Raw genomic sequence first — 14,082 nt, 5'->3', positions numbered from 1 at the left:
AGACTTGGGACTGCAACCTTTTCATTCACGTGTTCAGAAAATCAAGCACAAACACATGCACACCCACAGGGTTTCATTTGGCTAAGTCTTCCGAAGAGCAGGTGGAAGAGCTATTTCGATTTTTTCCAATTAATTGAGTTAGAAATTGTAGTAAACAAACAGTTTTAAGCACATCTTCTACCCCCTAAACAGTTCCCCTATCATGAAGGAGCAGCTGCTGCGGGATCCCAGGTGGCTGGTTGAAGCAGTGGCTGAGCACGGGTGCCGGAGCCATGGCAAAGGGAGTCCCAGCCACCGGGCAGTAGGATCTACCATTAAAATACACACTATGTCAAATTGCAGAGTATAGCACGGAAAACAAAATACGCACAGTATGAGTAGGTTCTGTGCTCATGACAGTTCCACAAACATCACCATATTTAACTATCTCAACAGCTCCGTGAGAAGCTAGTAATATCCCCATTTTAGAGATGAAGAAACTGTCCTGACAGTTTAATAGCTTATAAATGACAAATATAGAATTCACATCATGATCTTACTCTGAGCTCTTAACCACTCTCTTAACACTACAGGTGGTGATCTAAAAATGGTATGCGGTACCAGAGAAACCATCAAGTTTAGGGTCAGTAAGGAGAGAAAGAACTACGATACTCAGTTTTTTTAAATCTTTTTTTTTTTTAAAGATTGATCTGGCTAGGCACAATTTATACTAATTATAGTCATTTATGTGAATTGTACAATTATGCCTAATTATGAGCCAGTACAATAATATTTATGTATAAAATTAAATAATTCACAATAACTTTGATCTTAAATTTATTTGATTATAATAGTGAGCTCTATATATACATAATCAGACTTCACTGTTGCCCAGTTTTTAATATGCACGTGCAACATCCTTACAGCATTTTATATTTTATAAAGTATGATTTCTGAGGACATCGTCAAGTGCCAGACATTATCAGATTTTACAGGGAAGGAGGCAGCGAATAGTAATAAAATATGGCCTTGCTCTGGAGAATCTTGGAGTCTGCTCATTTCATCCTGACCCCTCCCTGAGAATTAGTTATGATTTCTACCATTCTATATATTAAAAAACTGAGGCTGGAGTATATGAAATAGATCATCCATACAGTTTAGTTTTTATTCACAACTAAAAAAGTGAAATATATTGCTGTTCAAACACCATGATTGAACACCAAGAACAATCGCTTCCTTACTTTAAGGAAATCAAAAGCCCAACCATTCTCTATTATTTGGGGAAATGTTGCTTTAATTCTTTTAATTAAATTTCCCAACTACTTTGCCCAGTTAAGTTTTCAGCTGTTGGGATCTTCTTTTTGAGTGAAAACAAAGAGCCAACTAGGGTGATATTATCTAGTCAAAACGAAGGTGCCATTAGCCAGCCCATGTGCGTCGACATCCTATACACCTGTCACTGACAAGAAGTAGAGTATTTTAACCAGGTAAACATATACTCTCATCCAGGGACAGGAAAACTGTTAATAGGGACTACATAGCCAACATTATCCAATTTAATTTCATGGAAAGCAGAGAAAGAAAAGATGGGAATAATGTTTGATAGGAAAGGTGAGAAGCAGAGGATTGGACCACTCCCCATAACAGGACCCTCCAGAGAAGAGGACACCAAAGGATGTAACAAGAATCAAGCTTTACTTTAGGTTCATGCTTTGCATCCTTAGTCATGAAAAGGGATCGAGAAGGTGCATAGCCAGATCCTTATAGTGGGATGACCTTGTATTGCTGAAAATACAGTGAATTCTCAAAAAGGCATATTTCCACATTTAAAACATATGTTGTAGGGACGCCTGGGTGGCTCAGTCGGTTAAGCATCCGACTTCGGCTCAGGTCATGATCTCGCGGTCTGTGAGTTTGAGCCCCACGTCGGGCTCTGTGCTGACAGCTCAGAGCCTGGAGCCTGCTTCGGATTCTGTGTCTCCCTCTCTCTCTGACACTCCCCCGTTCATGCTCTGTCTCTGTCTCAAAAATAAGTAAACATTAAAAAAATTAAAAAAAAATAATAAAATAAATAAAGAAAACATATGTTGAAGAAAAAAATCTCCCCAAACCAAGGACAAGTTGTCTGTGTTTAGGAGTCTCCAAAAATCATGTTGCCCATTCACTTGTAACAAGAGGCTTTGCAAAGTGGGCACTTAAGAAATGATCCATCCATCTGTGCTCCTGAGGCCATGTCCATTCCAGGTTCACTGCTAGTCACAAGGCCTGATCATATTATAGGTAAGCAGAATACCAGGAATCAAGACCACAGAATGATCACAGGGCATTGTCCTTTTGTACTTTTCAACTCTAAGATGAACATGCAATGGGAGCCTGAGTGGCTCAGTCGGTTGAGCATCCAACTTCGGCTCAGGTCATGATCTCGCAGTTCGTGAGTTCGAGCCCCACATCGGGCTCTGTGCTGACAGCTCAGAGCCTGGAGCCTGCTTCGGATTCTGTGTCTCCCTCTCTCTCTGCCCCTCCCCCACTTGCGCTCTGTCTCTGTCTCTCAAAAATGAATAAACGTTAAAAAAAAATTTTTTTTGTTTTTTTTTTAATTTTTTTTTAACGTTTATTTATTTTTGAGATAGAGAGAGACAGAGCATGAACGGGGGAGGGTCACAGAGAGAGGGAGACACAGAATCTGAAACAGGCTCCAGGCTCTGAGTTGTCAGCACAAAGCCTGACGCGGGGCTCGAATCCACGGACCGTGAGATCATGACCTGAGCCAAAGTCGGACGCTTAACCGACTGAGCCACCCAGGCGCCCCTAAAAAAAATTTTTTTAATAAAATGAACATGCAATGACATTTGGAATAGCTAGTGTGCCTAATGTCAATGCTGATGCTGTTTGTTGGGACAGTATTAATAGCTAATATTTGTTGAGGACTTATTAGATGCTGGGCACTCTTCCAGGCACCTAACACAGATTAACACATTTAATCCCCACAACAACCGTCTGGGACAGACACTATCATCACTCACATTTAACACATGAGGAAACAGGCACAGAAGTTACGAAACTCCCCAAGGTCACACATTTTAGTAAGAGTTACTTTAGTACCATGGAGTTACAGAAAACTTAAATTAATTGTTATACATTCAACTGAAATGACTGATACCCTTGCTACCTCAAAATAAGACTGAGCCCCCTCGTGACCTCCAGCAAGGGAGGCAATAAACGTTAAGATATCTTTCTTATTCATCTATGTAAAGGCCAGCAGCGTGGTCAGGGCCAGTGAGTAGCTGGTCAATAAATGTCGAGGGGATACCCTGCTTACTTCAAATTTCATGATATCTATATCCATGTGATCATTTTAAAGGGTTTTTAAAGGCTAGCACAATCTGAATTCATTTTGATGATCAAGTCTATTATTTATTAAGCCTATTAATTTATCTTCCTGCCCATCTGTCTTTTATGCACTGTGATAAATGATACACTGTCTTTTATGTTGACATTCTCATCCAAGGACCTTGATGTGTATTGTGAGCCTGATCCTACTCATAAAAATATTCATGCATCCTGGGCAGCTTATACACTTAAAATGTGAGGGTTCATCCACGCCTGCAAGCTAGCGAGCAGCTCACAATCCTGCTGCAGGGGTATTTTGCCTGGCTGGAAGTGTTCAAGAATTTTTTACCTGAATGTGCACATTAGGCCCACCTCTCTTTGCAAATAAAGCCTGATTCACATATTTAGTTACCTGCCTGGCCCCCAAAGTGTTTAAGATTGTGAACCCTGTGATGTTAAGATACCTGGGGATTCAGAACAGACTGAGTTTAAAGCCCTTGTATTCCTGGAGTGTATAGTCTATGACTCCCACTTTAGGTTGATAGAAACCTTTTAAGGTAATTGGGCAACAAGGCAACTTTCATTCCAAGCCACTCCCTCCATATATACATACCTCATTTTCCTAGAGGAGACCCAGAGTCCCTTTAATCCTATTTTTAAGGCATCCCTGAGATATAATCATTATCACCATGCCTTGATAAATGGATGAACTAAAACCCAGGGAAGGGCAGACAATCCTACAGCATCTGGTGACAGAAATGCCACCAAACAGAGCAAATGCTTTAGCTCTGAGTTTACCCACTGGACTGCGGTGTACTCTGTTATGTTTTTCATCTTAAAATCCCTCTTGCAAAGAAATGAGATTCGTTCAAGATATTGCTATGGTTTATTCTTGGACTCCCCTTTTCTGGCCAGCCTAGACAGAAGAGAGGTCGACTTGAGGGTGGATCACTGCTATAGTTCAGAACAACAGCCATGTGTCCTGAATGACAGACAATGATGATCACAGACAGATGCAAGGGCTCACAAGGGGCTCACACTCCTCCAGGAGTAGCTGCTCTATTTTGACTTGACCTTCGGGATTCAGCTCTTGGTTCCATGTGCAGTTGTGGCCCACTGGATCCCCTGCATTGTTCTAGCATTATTTAAAGTCTGGATCTGGTCCACAGCATAGAGTACAGCTGTCCCAATCGATACTTCTTACAGCGTGCACATTTATGTGCCAGGGATGGAGAAGTTTCCATTTCTTCCCGTAGTCCCATTGACTAGCTCTCTCTGCTCAAGCCCATTAGAGAACTCAACTGTGAAATTATCAGAGAAGAAATGCCAGGCCCTGCCACTGGTCTGTTGAGAAGCATGGACCTTCCAGGAAGAGCCTTTTCTATTTGCTCTTACTGGGAGACAGGCAGCTCTCCTTGGCATCCTCCCTTTTTTGCAGTAGGAACTGGTCGAAGTTGGTTTCGGGAACTCTGCGGCATTTGCTTGGAGTAATGATGAGCAACCTATCAACAAACACGATCATGGATAATGGACTTTTGTCCCTTGAACGCTTTTCTACTTTAGGAGGGTGGCACCTTAGCTCTCACTTTGATGGAGAGTCACCTCATAAAAATCTGAGACTTTCGGGGCGCCTGGGTGGCGCAGTCGGTTAAGCGTCCGACTTCAGCCAGGTCACGATCTCGCGGTCCGTGAGTTCGAGCCCCGCGTCAGGCTCTGGGCTGATGGCTCAGAGCCTGGAGCCTGTTTCCAATTCTGTGTCTCCCTCTCTCTCTGCCCCTCCCCCGTTCATGCTCTGTCTCTCTCTGTCCCAAAAATAAATAAACGTTGAGAAAAAAAAATTTTTAAAAAAAAAATAAAAAAAAATCTGAGACTTTCTTATTCTAACCATTGCCTCTGATTCTGAACTAAGAAAAACAAAGTATTTCGTACACCAGTCCTGGTTGCAAGTAGTGCTCTCTCCAATGCCTAGCCTAAGGTTGGCCACTTTGTCTCCTGTAACTCAAAGCTTCCTCTCCTCTGATCAGAAGCCATAAGTGGATAAAGAGGAGCGTTTCTGTGCCAGCAGCCCCAGAGTCCAAACTCCTGTGCCCTAATGCTTCCTCTGCCTACTCAGGGCTTCCCAAGACCCAGTGCATGTTCACTCAGGCTCGTCCCTCTCAGTAATGTTCCCAGACGCTCTCATCTTTCACTGATCCAATTCCCATTCCTTCAGGAACTGGCTCTGCTTGGCTGTTAATGATGCTAATCATTAATGGTACCCGCTGAGCTCACAATTTTGCATTTCAGTATTTTGATAGAGGGCATTTCTTGAGTGAATGCCTCGTTCTAAAGACAGACTAAGAAAGCAAGCCTTCTGTACGTGGGTCATGTCCACACTGACACCAACCCAGATTTTCAGTCTCGCGCTTCCTCTAAAACTGTGCTGCCTTGCTCATCACGCTGGTTGGTTCCTGCAGCATAAAACCACACATAAACGGAACTCCGTAGAAAAACTGTTGATGGCCTGCGAGATTCTGCACAGGCAGCAGCCGCTCTGTCTCCAGAGCTCTCTCCTGACTCCTCTGCACTCCTCAAGTAAGCAGCAGCAAGCAGCTGTCACCCCAGAGGGGATGGCTCATGTTGAGCGAAATTTCTGAATCTCTCTGTAATCTGACTTGAAGATACAATGCTCGCTTTCCTTCTTCTTGGGCATGGAATCCAACAAAAAGAAGACCTCCTCAAGTAGACAAGCCCCTGTGGGGGCTGGGAGACCGGAAATCAAGAAGGAGCCCACTGCCTAAAGAGGTAGAAGGTGAAAGAAAAAACGGGGAAGCCTTGTGTCTCAGTGCCTCCTACCTGCAGGGCTGCGACCCGCCGAAGAGGACAACAGCCCGGTGTATTCCTGTAGCGTCAGCAATGTGCTCCGGGCTAGAGAGGGGGAGAGGTGCATGTGAGGAGAGGAGGCACAGCTTTTATTTTTGAATACTGCATCATCAGTCTCAGAGCCGATCTGAACTTTGTTTTCTAACAATCGGGAATCAGAAACGACATAAAGAGGGGGAAAAATCATCTTGGCACCTCACAGGGCTCCTCCCAGGAGCAGGGTCAGGACCAAGGTGCCAGCATTTTTCCTCCCTGTCTCTGAACTGAAGAGGTGCTATGATGGCAAAACTCACGGAAGCAAAGGAAACTGCAGTGGCTGGAAATGTCTTTGTCCCTAAAATACCCCATCGGCTTCCGAACAAGAAGATGGCTGAGAGGACACCAGAGCCCCGAAGACTGGACGTGGCTCCCTGGGGAGAAGTGGTACCCGGCAGCCTCAGCATTGGCTGGGCTCCCACCACAAAAGCATCTGCTTCATCCAGGTGCGGCCAAAAGGAACTTTCCAACGGCCCTGAGTCCCCAAACAGACGTGACTGAAGCAGCAAAATCCAGAGGAAAAGCAGGGCTTGGCTTCATAGAAAAGCTGGTCCCAACGCTCTGAGGGAAAGGAAGAAGGGGCTCATAAAAGAAGTGGGAGGGGAGAAGGAGGAAGGTAGCTTTGAAAGGAAGAGAAATGGAATTCAATAATAAAAGGTGGTCCTGTGGGAAGTCGTAGCTTTGGTAATTTTCTGAGAGGGCAAAAAATAACTCTGAGTGTTCTGTCTGGTGGCCGCAATCCTGGGGGCCTGCCTGGCCTTTTGAAGGCTCTTGCACCAAATGACTTGCCTTCTCAATCAAGCCTTTTAGTCAAATAACTTGAGGTAAGTTGGTGTTTGCTTTAGTGGGGTAATTTCCCAACACTGGGGCTGAGCCAACACTGGAGACAGTGTAACAACTCTGAGAAGAGGGTGAGACCTGTGGCAAGGGGGCATGTAGAGAAAGAGAAAATGAGTTGCTTTTTCAACAAGATCTGGTCACAAGTAGGGCTGATGTCCTATGCAAGAGACACAGGATGATGATGTCCTACAAAACACACCCTTGTCTCTCATTTGGGGTATTGCTAGAATTACCAACGCCTTTCATTACACTTCTGTGAAGTCATGAAAGCAGATTCTATCTCCATACAGTGGTGGAAATGAAACCTGTTTTCTTAAATGACTCACTCAAGGTCACAGTGAGCTTTGTCTGGAATTAAGAATTCCTGCTTCTATGCTCAGTTTTTTTTATGTTTTATTACATTTCACTCCTACTGGATAAATCTTGTATCAAGGGTAGCTTAAAGACCGAGCTATAATCGAGAAGGGTTTACAAAGGCTGTGGAAGGGTGGGAAATGAGCTAAAGTACTGCTTTCTGAAGACACAGGACCTCTTCTGCCTATACAATGATATTGGTAAGAATCGTTCAAAAGGATCCCAAGTCATTAGAAAATGTGGCTTCTGAACTCAAAATTCTTTAAGTAGTAAGGTAAAGGAAAAACCGAATTAGGACATTAAAAAATCCTTCTCAGGAAGGAGTGGAAACAAATGATCACAAAACAAGCAAAAGAGACAAATAAATACAGACAGACATAATAAGATCTACTTTGATACAAACCCTTCGAAAATAATTATCATAGTATTTTAATCTCCAGATAAACTCCTCCCATCCTTTTTTCAACACTTTTTTCCCCTCAGATCAATCCTAAGGAACGGGAGAAATATATTTGTTTTTCCTCTAAACTAATAATGGGAAAGGAATGAATTGTTTGAAAAACGTATTGCACTGAAGTGTCTTTATCCTGTTACCAATCATATCAGCATAAGACAAAATACGCACAGACGTCAGAAACACCTTTCTTCCATCAGTCACACCTTCAACTGCACACCTGTTCTTGGTCTCACTCCTCTTGCACAGGCTGCAACACATTCCAAGTATTTCCAAGTTCACAGTCACCATCACCTCGTGACCCTGGAGTTCGGCAGCTTCAGATCCCTCCGGACAACCCCTGGCTGTGGGCAATCAGTACCTCGTGGGTGGGAGCCACCCCTTGGTGAGGATGCAGCCTTTCTGATGCAAGTTCATTTCTTTGAGAGAAGGACCTTGCTTCCTTTTCATACACACCACCCCCCACCCTGGGGCATTTCCCTGGAAAGGAGGTGACACTGGGTGTCCAGCCATTCCGCTACAGCTCCTTAATAAGATCAGCTCTCCAGAGCCAAGGGGAAAGAGACTGGGAATGTGAGAAGTGACGCAAGAAGGCCCAGACTGTGAGGATAGTCTGAATTCTGTCATTTTAAACATCAAACCCAACTCAGCAGGAGAGCCCAGCTCTGCTCACCAACAGCATAGGCCTGGGTATCTGGGTCTGCATTCTAACGCTCCCTCCATTACTACTCACTGTCACCCTGAGACGCTGTGCTGGAAGGAAGAAGTCATGCATGTCTACCTCCCTCCTCGAGAGAAAGCTCCCGAAAGCAAGACAGTGGCATCATGCAGTGGCCCCAGGAATGGACTCTACCGAGGGGAGAAACAAGCCAGAAGCTATAAACCACCAAGCGCAGGTTCACAGTCCTCCCAACCTGGGACAAGGTGCTGTGGAGGGACTTGGGCTCACACTTGGTGCCACAGCTCAAATTCAGGATCTGTCCTAGTCACCCCGTAGGGAGGAGCCCAGACCACATGAGCTGTCTTGATCTTCAGCACAAATGCCTTCTCCTGTCCCTCGAGAGCTGCAAATTTAGACAGAGGACAACTTTCTACAAGGAGGGCTAAATGAGGCATCTATGACCAATCTTTAATTGAAACTCAGGGAAACACTTGTCTCCCTCACTTTGAGTTCTGTTTCAGTTAACTCTGTGGTGGCGAGGGGGCCAGCAAGGAGAAGGCTGTGGGGTTTTTAAAACAACAAGCTGAGGTGCGGAGGTCTTTCTTTCTTTCTTTTTCAATGGAAACTGTAGCCAAAGGGAGGTGGGGGAGCAGAGAACAGCTACTCCCTGGCACTCTCTGAGCCTGGTATAGAGCCAGCCGCTCCAACCGTCTGGAGATACGGTAATTGTCACTCCTCTCTCACTGTAACTTCTTGCTTTCAGATGAGTGGCTGGCAGGTTTATCTCCTTCTGAGCAGCTTCGGAGCCACGTCAGTGACACCGGCGACGTCAGCAAGAGCAATCGGAAGGCAGGATGATGCCACTGCCAGCAGCAGCGGCAGGGAAATTTTTAGCCTTAAAGAAAATTCTTCGGCTATCTGTCTGGCTGACTCTCTCTCTCTCATTGACTTGAATGACTGCCAATGATTTTAGAAGGCCAGAGAGGATATGTAGTTTTACACAGCCAGGTTAAGGTTTGGGGTGCAAGAGCATTTAGTTTACGTGATGTGCTTGCACTTCCAAACCCCTTGTGTAGGGACTGTCCCTACCTCGGAGAGAATGGGCTTCAGATGTACCAGAGGATGCAGCGAACGTGAACACCACCTCCTAGCAAGTGTCCAAAGCCCCAGTACACACACCTATTGTGATCACTGCAGTGATCCTGGCCCATTTCATGTCACTGATAGCTCCGGCTGCTTTTATTTTTGTCACTATCATAATAAACAAGACACCACAACCACCGACAACTTGACAGACCCTCAATTCAGTGCTATTCTTCGGTCTATTTTTTTTAAGTTTATTTATTTAGAGAGAGAGAGAGAGAGAACCAATGGGGGAGAAGCAGAGAGAAGAGTACAGAGGATCCGAAGTGGGCTCTTTGCAGACAGCAGAGAGCCCGAGGTGGGGCTCAAACTAGTGAACTGTGAGATCATGACCTGAGCTGAAGTCGGACTCTTAACTGACTGAGCCACCTAGGCGCCCCATGGTCTATTTTTTTAAAGTAGGTTTAAAAGCCTCTGCTATCTGGAATGGCAATCCTCAAGTTCTTGGTTGCAAACATAGGATTCTTCTCCATCATCAAATATCAACCACGTTCTGGTCCAGGACAACATGAAGGTTAGGAGGTATTACATGACTGACAAGTGGCCAAAATGCTTTAAAAGATATTGTTTTGGGAAACGCAGCAAACTCTAAGGTAAAGGTAGGTGGGGGAGTTCAAACCCAGGCATGTTCAAAGGTGAGAAAATCCTACTTCTAGCTCAGCCCTGGGATTCCTGACTCCCCTAAAAGCAGTCAAAATTCTGTGCGAATCAAAACTGACGGTGATCAGTTTTGCAGAAATAACTGTGTCTAATTCATGGATATATAGAGAAGAGTGTCACAGGTCAGAAAGCAGGAGTTCCAGTGGCAGTACATTCTGAAGACCACAGCCTCTGGAGTAGTGCTCAATACCAGGCTCTGGTGGGGATTTAAGTGAACGTTATGTAATGACGAGCATTAGTAACTCTCTGGGCAACCATGGCCAAGTTACCTGATTTCCTGTATCTCAGTTTCATTGCCTATTTCCCTACCCCCCCCCCCAATAAACCACAGATGAAGATGTTCACAGGGTCACTGAAGAACACGCCTAAAAAACACTCCAGGCGATTACTAGGAGGAATAATAATGCCACATGTGAAGTCACTCACTCTCATGGTTACTTCCAGCTCTCCCTGGAAGCCATAACTGACATGCAGTGCATCTGCAATAGAGGTTCTTAACCTGGGTCCTTGAACCCTGCAGGAGGCCAGGAATAGGCATTAAAAAGAGCCCAACTGCTCTCATCTCTGGGGCAGGACACCCACGACATACACAATTTAAGAACCATTGCTCTACAGTAAGTCTTGGTTATAGGCATACCAAAAAAAATCCCACTTACACCGCCTGATGGAGAAGAAATGTCAGGGAAGGTGACCACAGAAGCCACGAGAAACACAGAGGGTGGAGATCTCAAGAAAACCACCAGGATTTCACCTCGATCCTCTCAGCCCTCTATTCCACACTGACCCAATCTGTCAGAAGGGGATTTCTTCAGTCAGCAACGTCTACAAGATCATTAATAGCAAGCAGAAGAAACAACTGATTGAGGAGGACACAATACACGGAGTACAGGAGGTATCACCCAGCTAACATCAAGGACACCTGTTAGAAGGAAAGCTTGGGGATTCCACAGGGTTTTGGAAGGAATGGGCAGCTTTACAACAAAAGGGCTGTGAGGAGCGGCCAAATGTGAAGCCGTCTTGAGCTCTTGAATGCAGTGTGAGAGATGAGGAGGGGGTCTGGATCCAGGATGAAGAAACGGATAATTCTGTAATATCAGAAGGTAGCGTTAGTAGGGTGGTGGGTCCCTTTAAGTCTCCCAAATGAGACTCCCAGCCCTGATAGAGGAACCATGTTTGGAAGAGAAAGTCAAGGGCTTTGGAAAAGAGGGAATGGTCCAAAAGAGGGACAGGACCTAAGCTGTGATCTTCAGAGACCAGGTCAGAAGGGGGGCACTTAAAGAGAAGGAGAGAGGGAGAGGGAAAGAAAGAATTTCATTGTAATTCCTGAGAGCTAGACAGCGCATTTAAAATGATCTAACACTTATGGAGCAATTTACAGTTTGCAAAACATTATGACATTCGGTATCTCATTTAATCCTTATCACCCTGAAACGCTGGTTATATTTTCTCCATTTTACACAAGAGGAAACTGAGGCAAGGAAGGGCGGATTATGCGACTTGCTCAAGGTCACCTGGCTGAAATCGGAGCTGGGACGCACCTCAATGCCCCCCACACCTCCCAGCTGTAGTCGGCCTTGAAAGGCTTTCAGTTAACTCCTAAGGGGCAAGGTTGATGTGGCTACAATAGATCCCCGCCCCCCAGCCACTTCCCCTAAAATCTGGGGCGGAGCAGCGCCCTCCGGTGCCAGGAAGGGGACCTGAGTGACGCGGAGCCACAGACCGGGGTTTCCCCGTCCTGCGGGGCTCGGGAGAGCAGGCAGCAGAAGCCGCGGCTCCTACACTCTGGGCAGTCAAGTAACGCTCCAACAGCAGCTGCCGGTTCGGGGCTTAACGTGCCAGGGGTAGCGCTGGGTGAATTCCCTTCCGAGTGATACCAGGAGTGGGACCGAGCGCCTGCGCCTGCTTCTCGCACTCGGCTCCCCACGCTCGCCCCTACCCCGCTGAATCTTTCTGGCGGTTCCCGGGTGCGTGGGGGCACCTCGGAGGAGGCAGGGGGCTGGGGCGGAGTGTTGCGGGGATGGGGGGAAGAGCGAACCGACTCTGGGGCGAGATCTTCCACTTCTGATTCTCCAGGTTAGGGCAACCACGAGCAAACCCTGGCTGGAAGTTTGGGCATCAAAGGTTTCGGATCAAGTAGCAAGTTGCCTGGACAGCAGTAGACGAGGAGGTGGAGGTCTGGGGTGGGGGTGGCGGTAGGGGAAGTAGGGGCAGGCAAGAGAAGGTGCCCCTTCCCACACTAACGCTGCCGGCCCCGCGGGTGGGTGGCTCGTCCGCCTCTGCAGCCAGCGGGTGCGGAGAACGCGCCGGGCACCTGCAGCCGGCATAGGGCACCCGGCGCAGCGCAGCCCCTCCTCGCCCCGCTCCGCGCTCCTCCCCACCTGCCCGCCAGCTCGCCCCCGCCGCGGAGACTCACAGTCCTCAGGAACTGGATCTCGTCCTCGCCTCCTTCTCCCCCTTCGGCCATGGCTCCCGAGGCGTCGGCGGTGCCCCAGCCTCCGGCGCCTCTGCTTCCCCCAGCAGCCGCTCGGCGTGCGCTGGCTGCTGCTGCGCTCTTTCTCCTCCTCCTCCTCTTCCTCCTCCTCCTCCTCCCGCTCCTGGCTCAGCCTCAGCAGCGCCGAGCTAATCCCCGACCATATAGGGAGCTGGGCTAACACTCCACTGCACTGCAGAGCGCCAACGCCAACCAAGCAGCCCGCCTACCCCTCTTCGCCTCTCGCCCCAGCCAAGTGCGCGGCGGCCGCGGGCCGGGCGGAGAGCGCAGCGCCCAGCGCGCGGAGCGGGCGGGGGCGGCGCCGGGACCCGGGGGGTGGGGTGCGGTGGGGCCTCCCCCGCACACCGCCGCACCGCGCCGCGCGCCCAGCCAAGGCGCGCGCTCCGCAGCGACGAGAGGGTGCCCCCTACCCTGCTCCGATTCACAAACAAAGGCCAGTTGCTTAGCTCCAGCATGCTGAGACTGGGCGTCAGAGCCCTCTCGCTATGCCCACTTTGCCCTCGCGTGTGTGTGCGTGCGCGTGTGTGCGTGTGTGTCTGTGTTTGGGACACGAATGCGTTGCTCCAACCCCAGTGTGTTGTTCGGACCCCCAACCGAGGACGGCAGAGAGAGGTGTGCCTACAATCTAAAGAGAGGCAGGGAGAGAGACGGTGCAGTGAGGATGGAGGGTGGCTGTCCATTCATAACAAAGTTTGCAACTCCTTGGATAGCCCTTTCCTCACCTTGAGAGAGCCCCTTCTCCTCTTCAAATCTAATGCGTACATTTTACTAACCCCCTATTATTGCTCGACAGATTAAGGGCTCCCTGTACCTCAGGAAGCTTCTGGGGCTCCCCATTCCATTCGAAATTCAGAGGTCAGGTGGCATCAGAACGCTTCCTCTTTGCCAAGCCCTCATGTAAACTTTAGGGTGCAGTCCTGTGGACTCTAAAAGGGATAGAGGAGTATATGCCTCTTCCAGGTCCTTGGGCTGCTGACATGCCACCCAGCCTTGGGTGGTTTTCCAGGGTTGGGGGCTGTAGGATTGATCCTGGCTAAAGCTGAGGGTACAGGGTGCCACCTTCTGTCTGCTGGCCAGGAAGCTCCAGGGTAAGGGAAGTATTCAAGAGAAGGGGCTCTAGGAAGAGATCCAGACCTAGGATGAAGAGTAACCAGAAGATGTATGGGTGACAATTATGGGCTGACGGTAGCAGAGAACACTAGAAGCCCTAACGGATTTCATAGCTGCCTCGCGGATGACCTCTCTTTTGGTTCTGCCTAAAAGACCTTTTCT

At 47.7% G+C, this 14,082-nt stretch overlaps 1 protein-coding gene across 19 annotated transcripts in view; it reads right to left on the bottom strand.

Moving 5' to 3' along the window:
• Positions 1–13,015, bottom strand: part of RYR3 (ryanodine receptor 3) — a 529,106-nt gene extending 516,091 nt beyond the window's left edge. For 6 of the 19 annotated variants that reach the window (XR_006704802.1, XR_006704801.1, XM_045450137.1 and 3 more), the window contains exon 1: positions 12,733–13,015. Coding sequence is in view for 17 of the 19 variants with exons in the window: in XM_045450137.1 (XP_045306093.1) it covers positions 12,733–12,783 (51 nt within the window). In the remaining 2 variants the exon portion in view is untranslated. The remainder of the gene's footprint in view (positions 1–12,732) is intronic. The other 13 variants (XM_045450125.1, XM_045450130.1, XM_045450128.1 and 10 more) reach the window with 7 other exon arrangements.
• Between the last annotated feature and the right edge of the window lie 1,067 nt (positions 13,016–14,082).

The sequence above is a fragment of the Leopardus geoffroyi genome, chromosome B3 (assembly GCF_018350155.1).
Source record: "Leopardus geoffroyi isolate Oge1 chromosome B3, O.geoffroyi_Oge1_pat1.0, whole genome shotgun sequence".
NCBI lineage: Eukaryota > Metazoa > Chordata > Mammalia > Carnivora > Felidae > Leopardus > Leopardus geoffroyi.
Note: the sequence above shows the minus strand (reverse complement) of the source record. Positions and strands in the feature narration are given on the sequence as shown.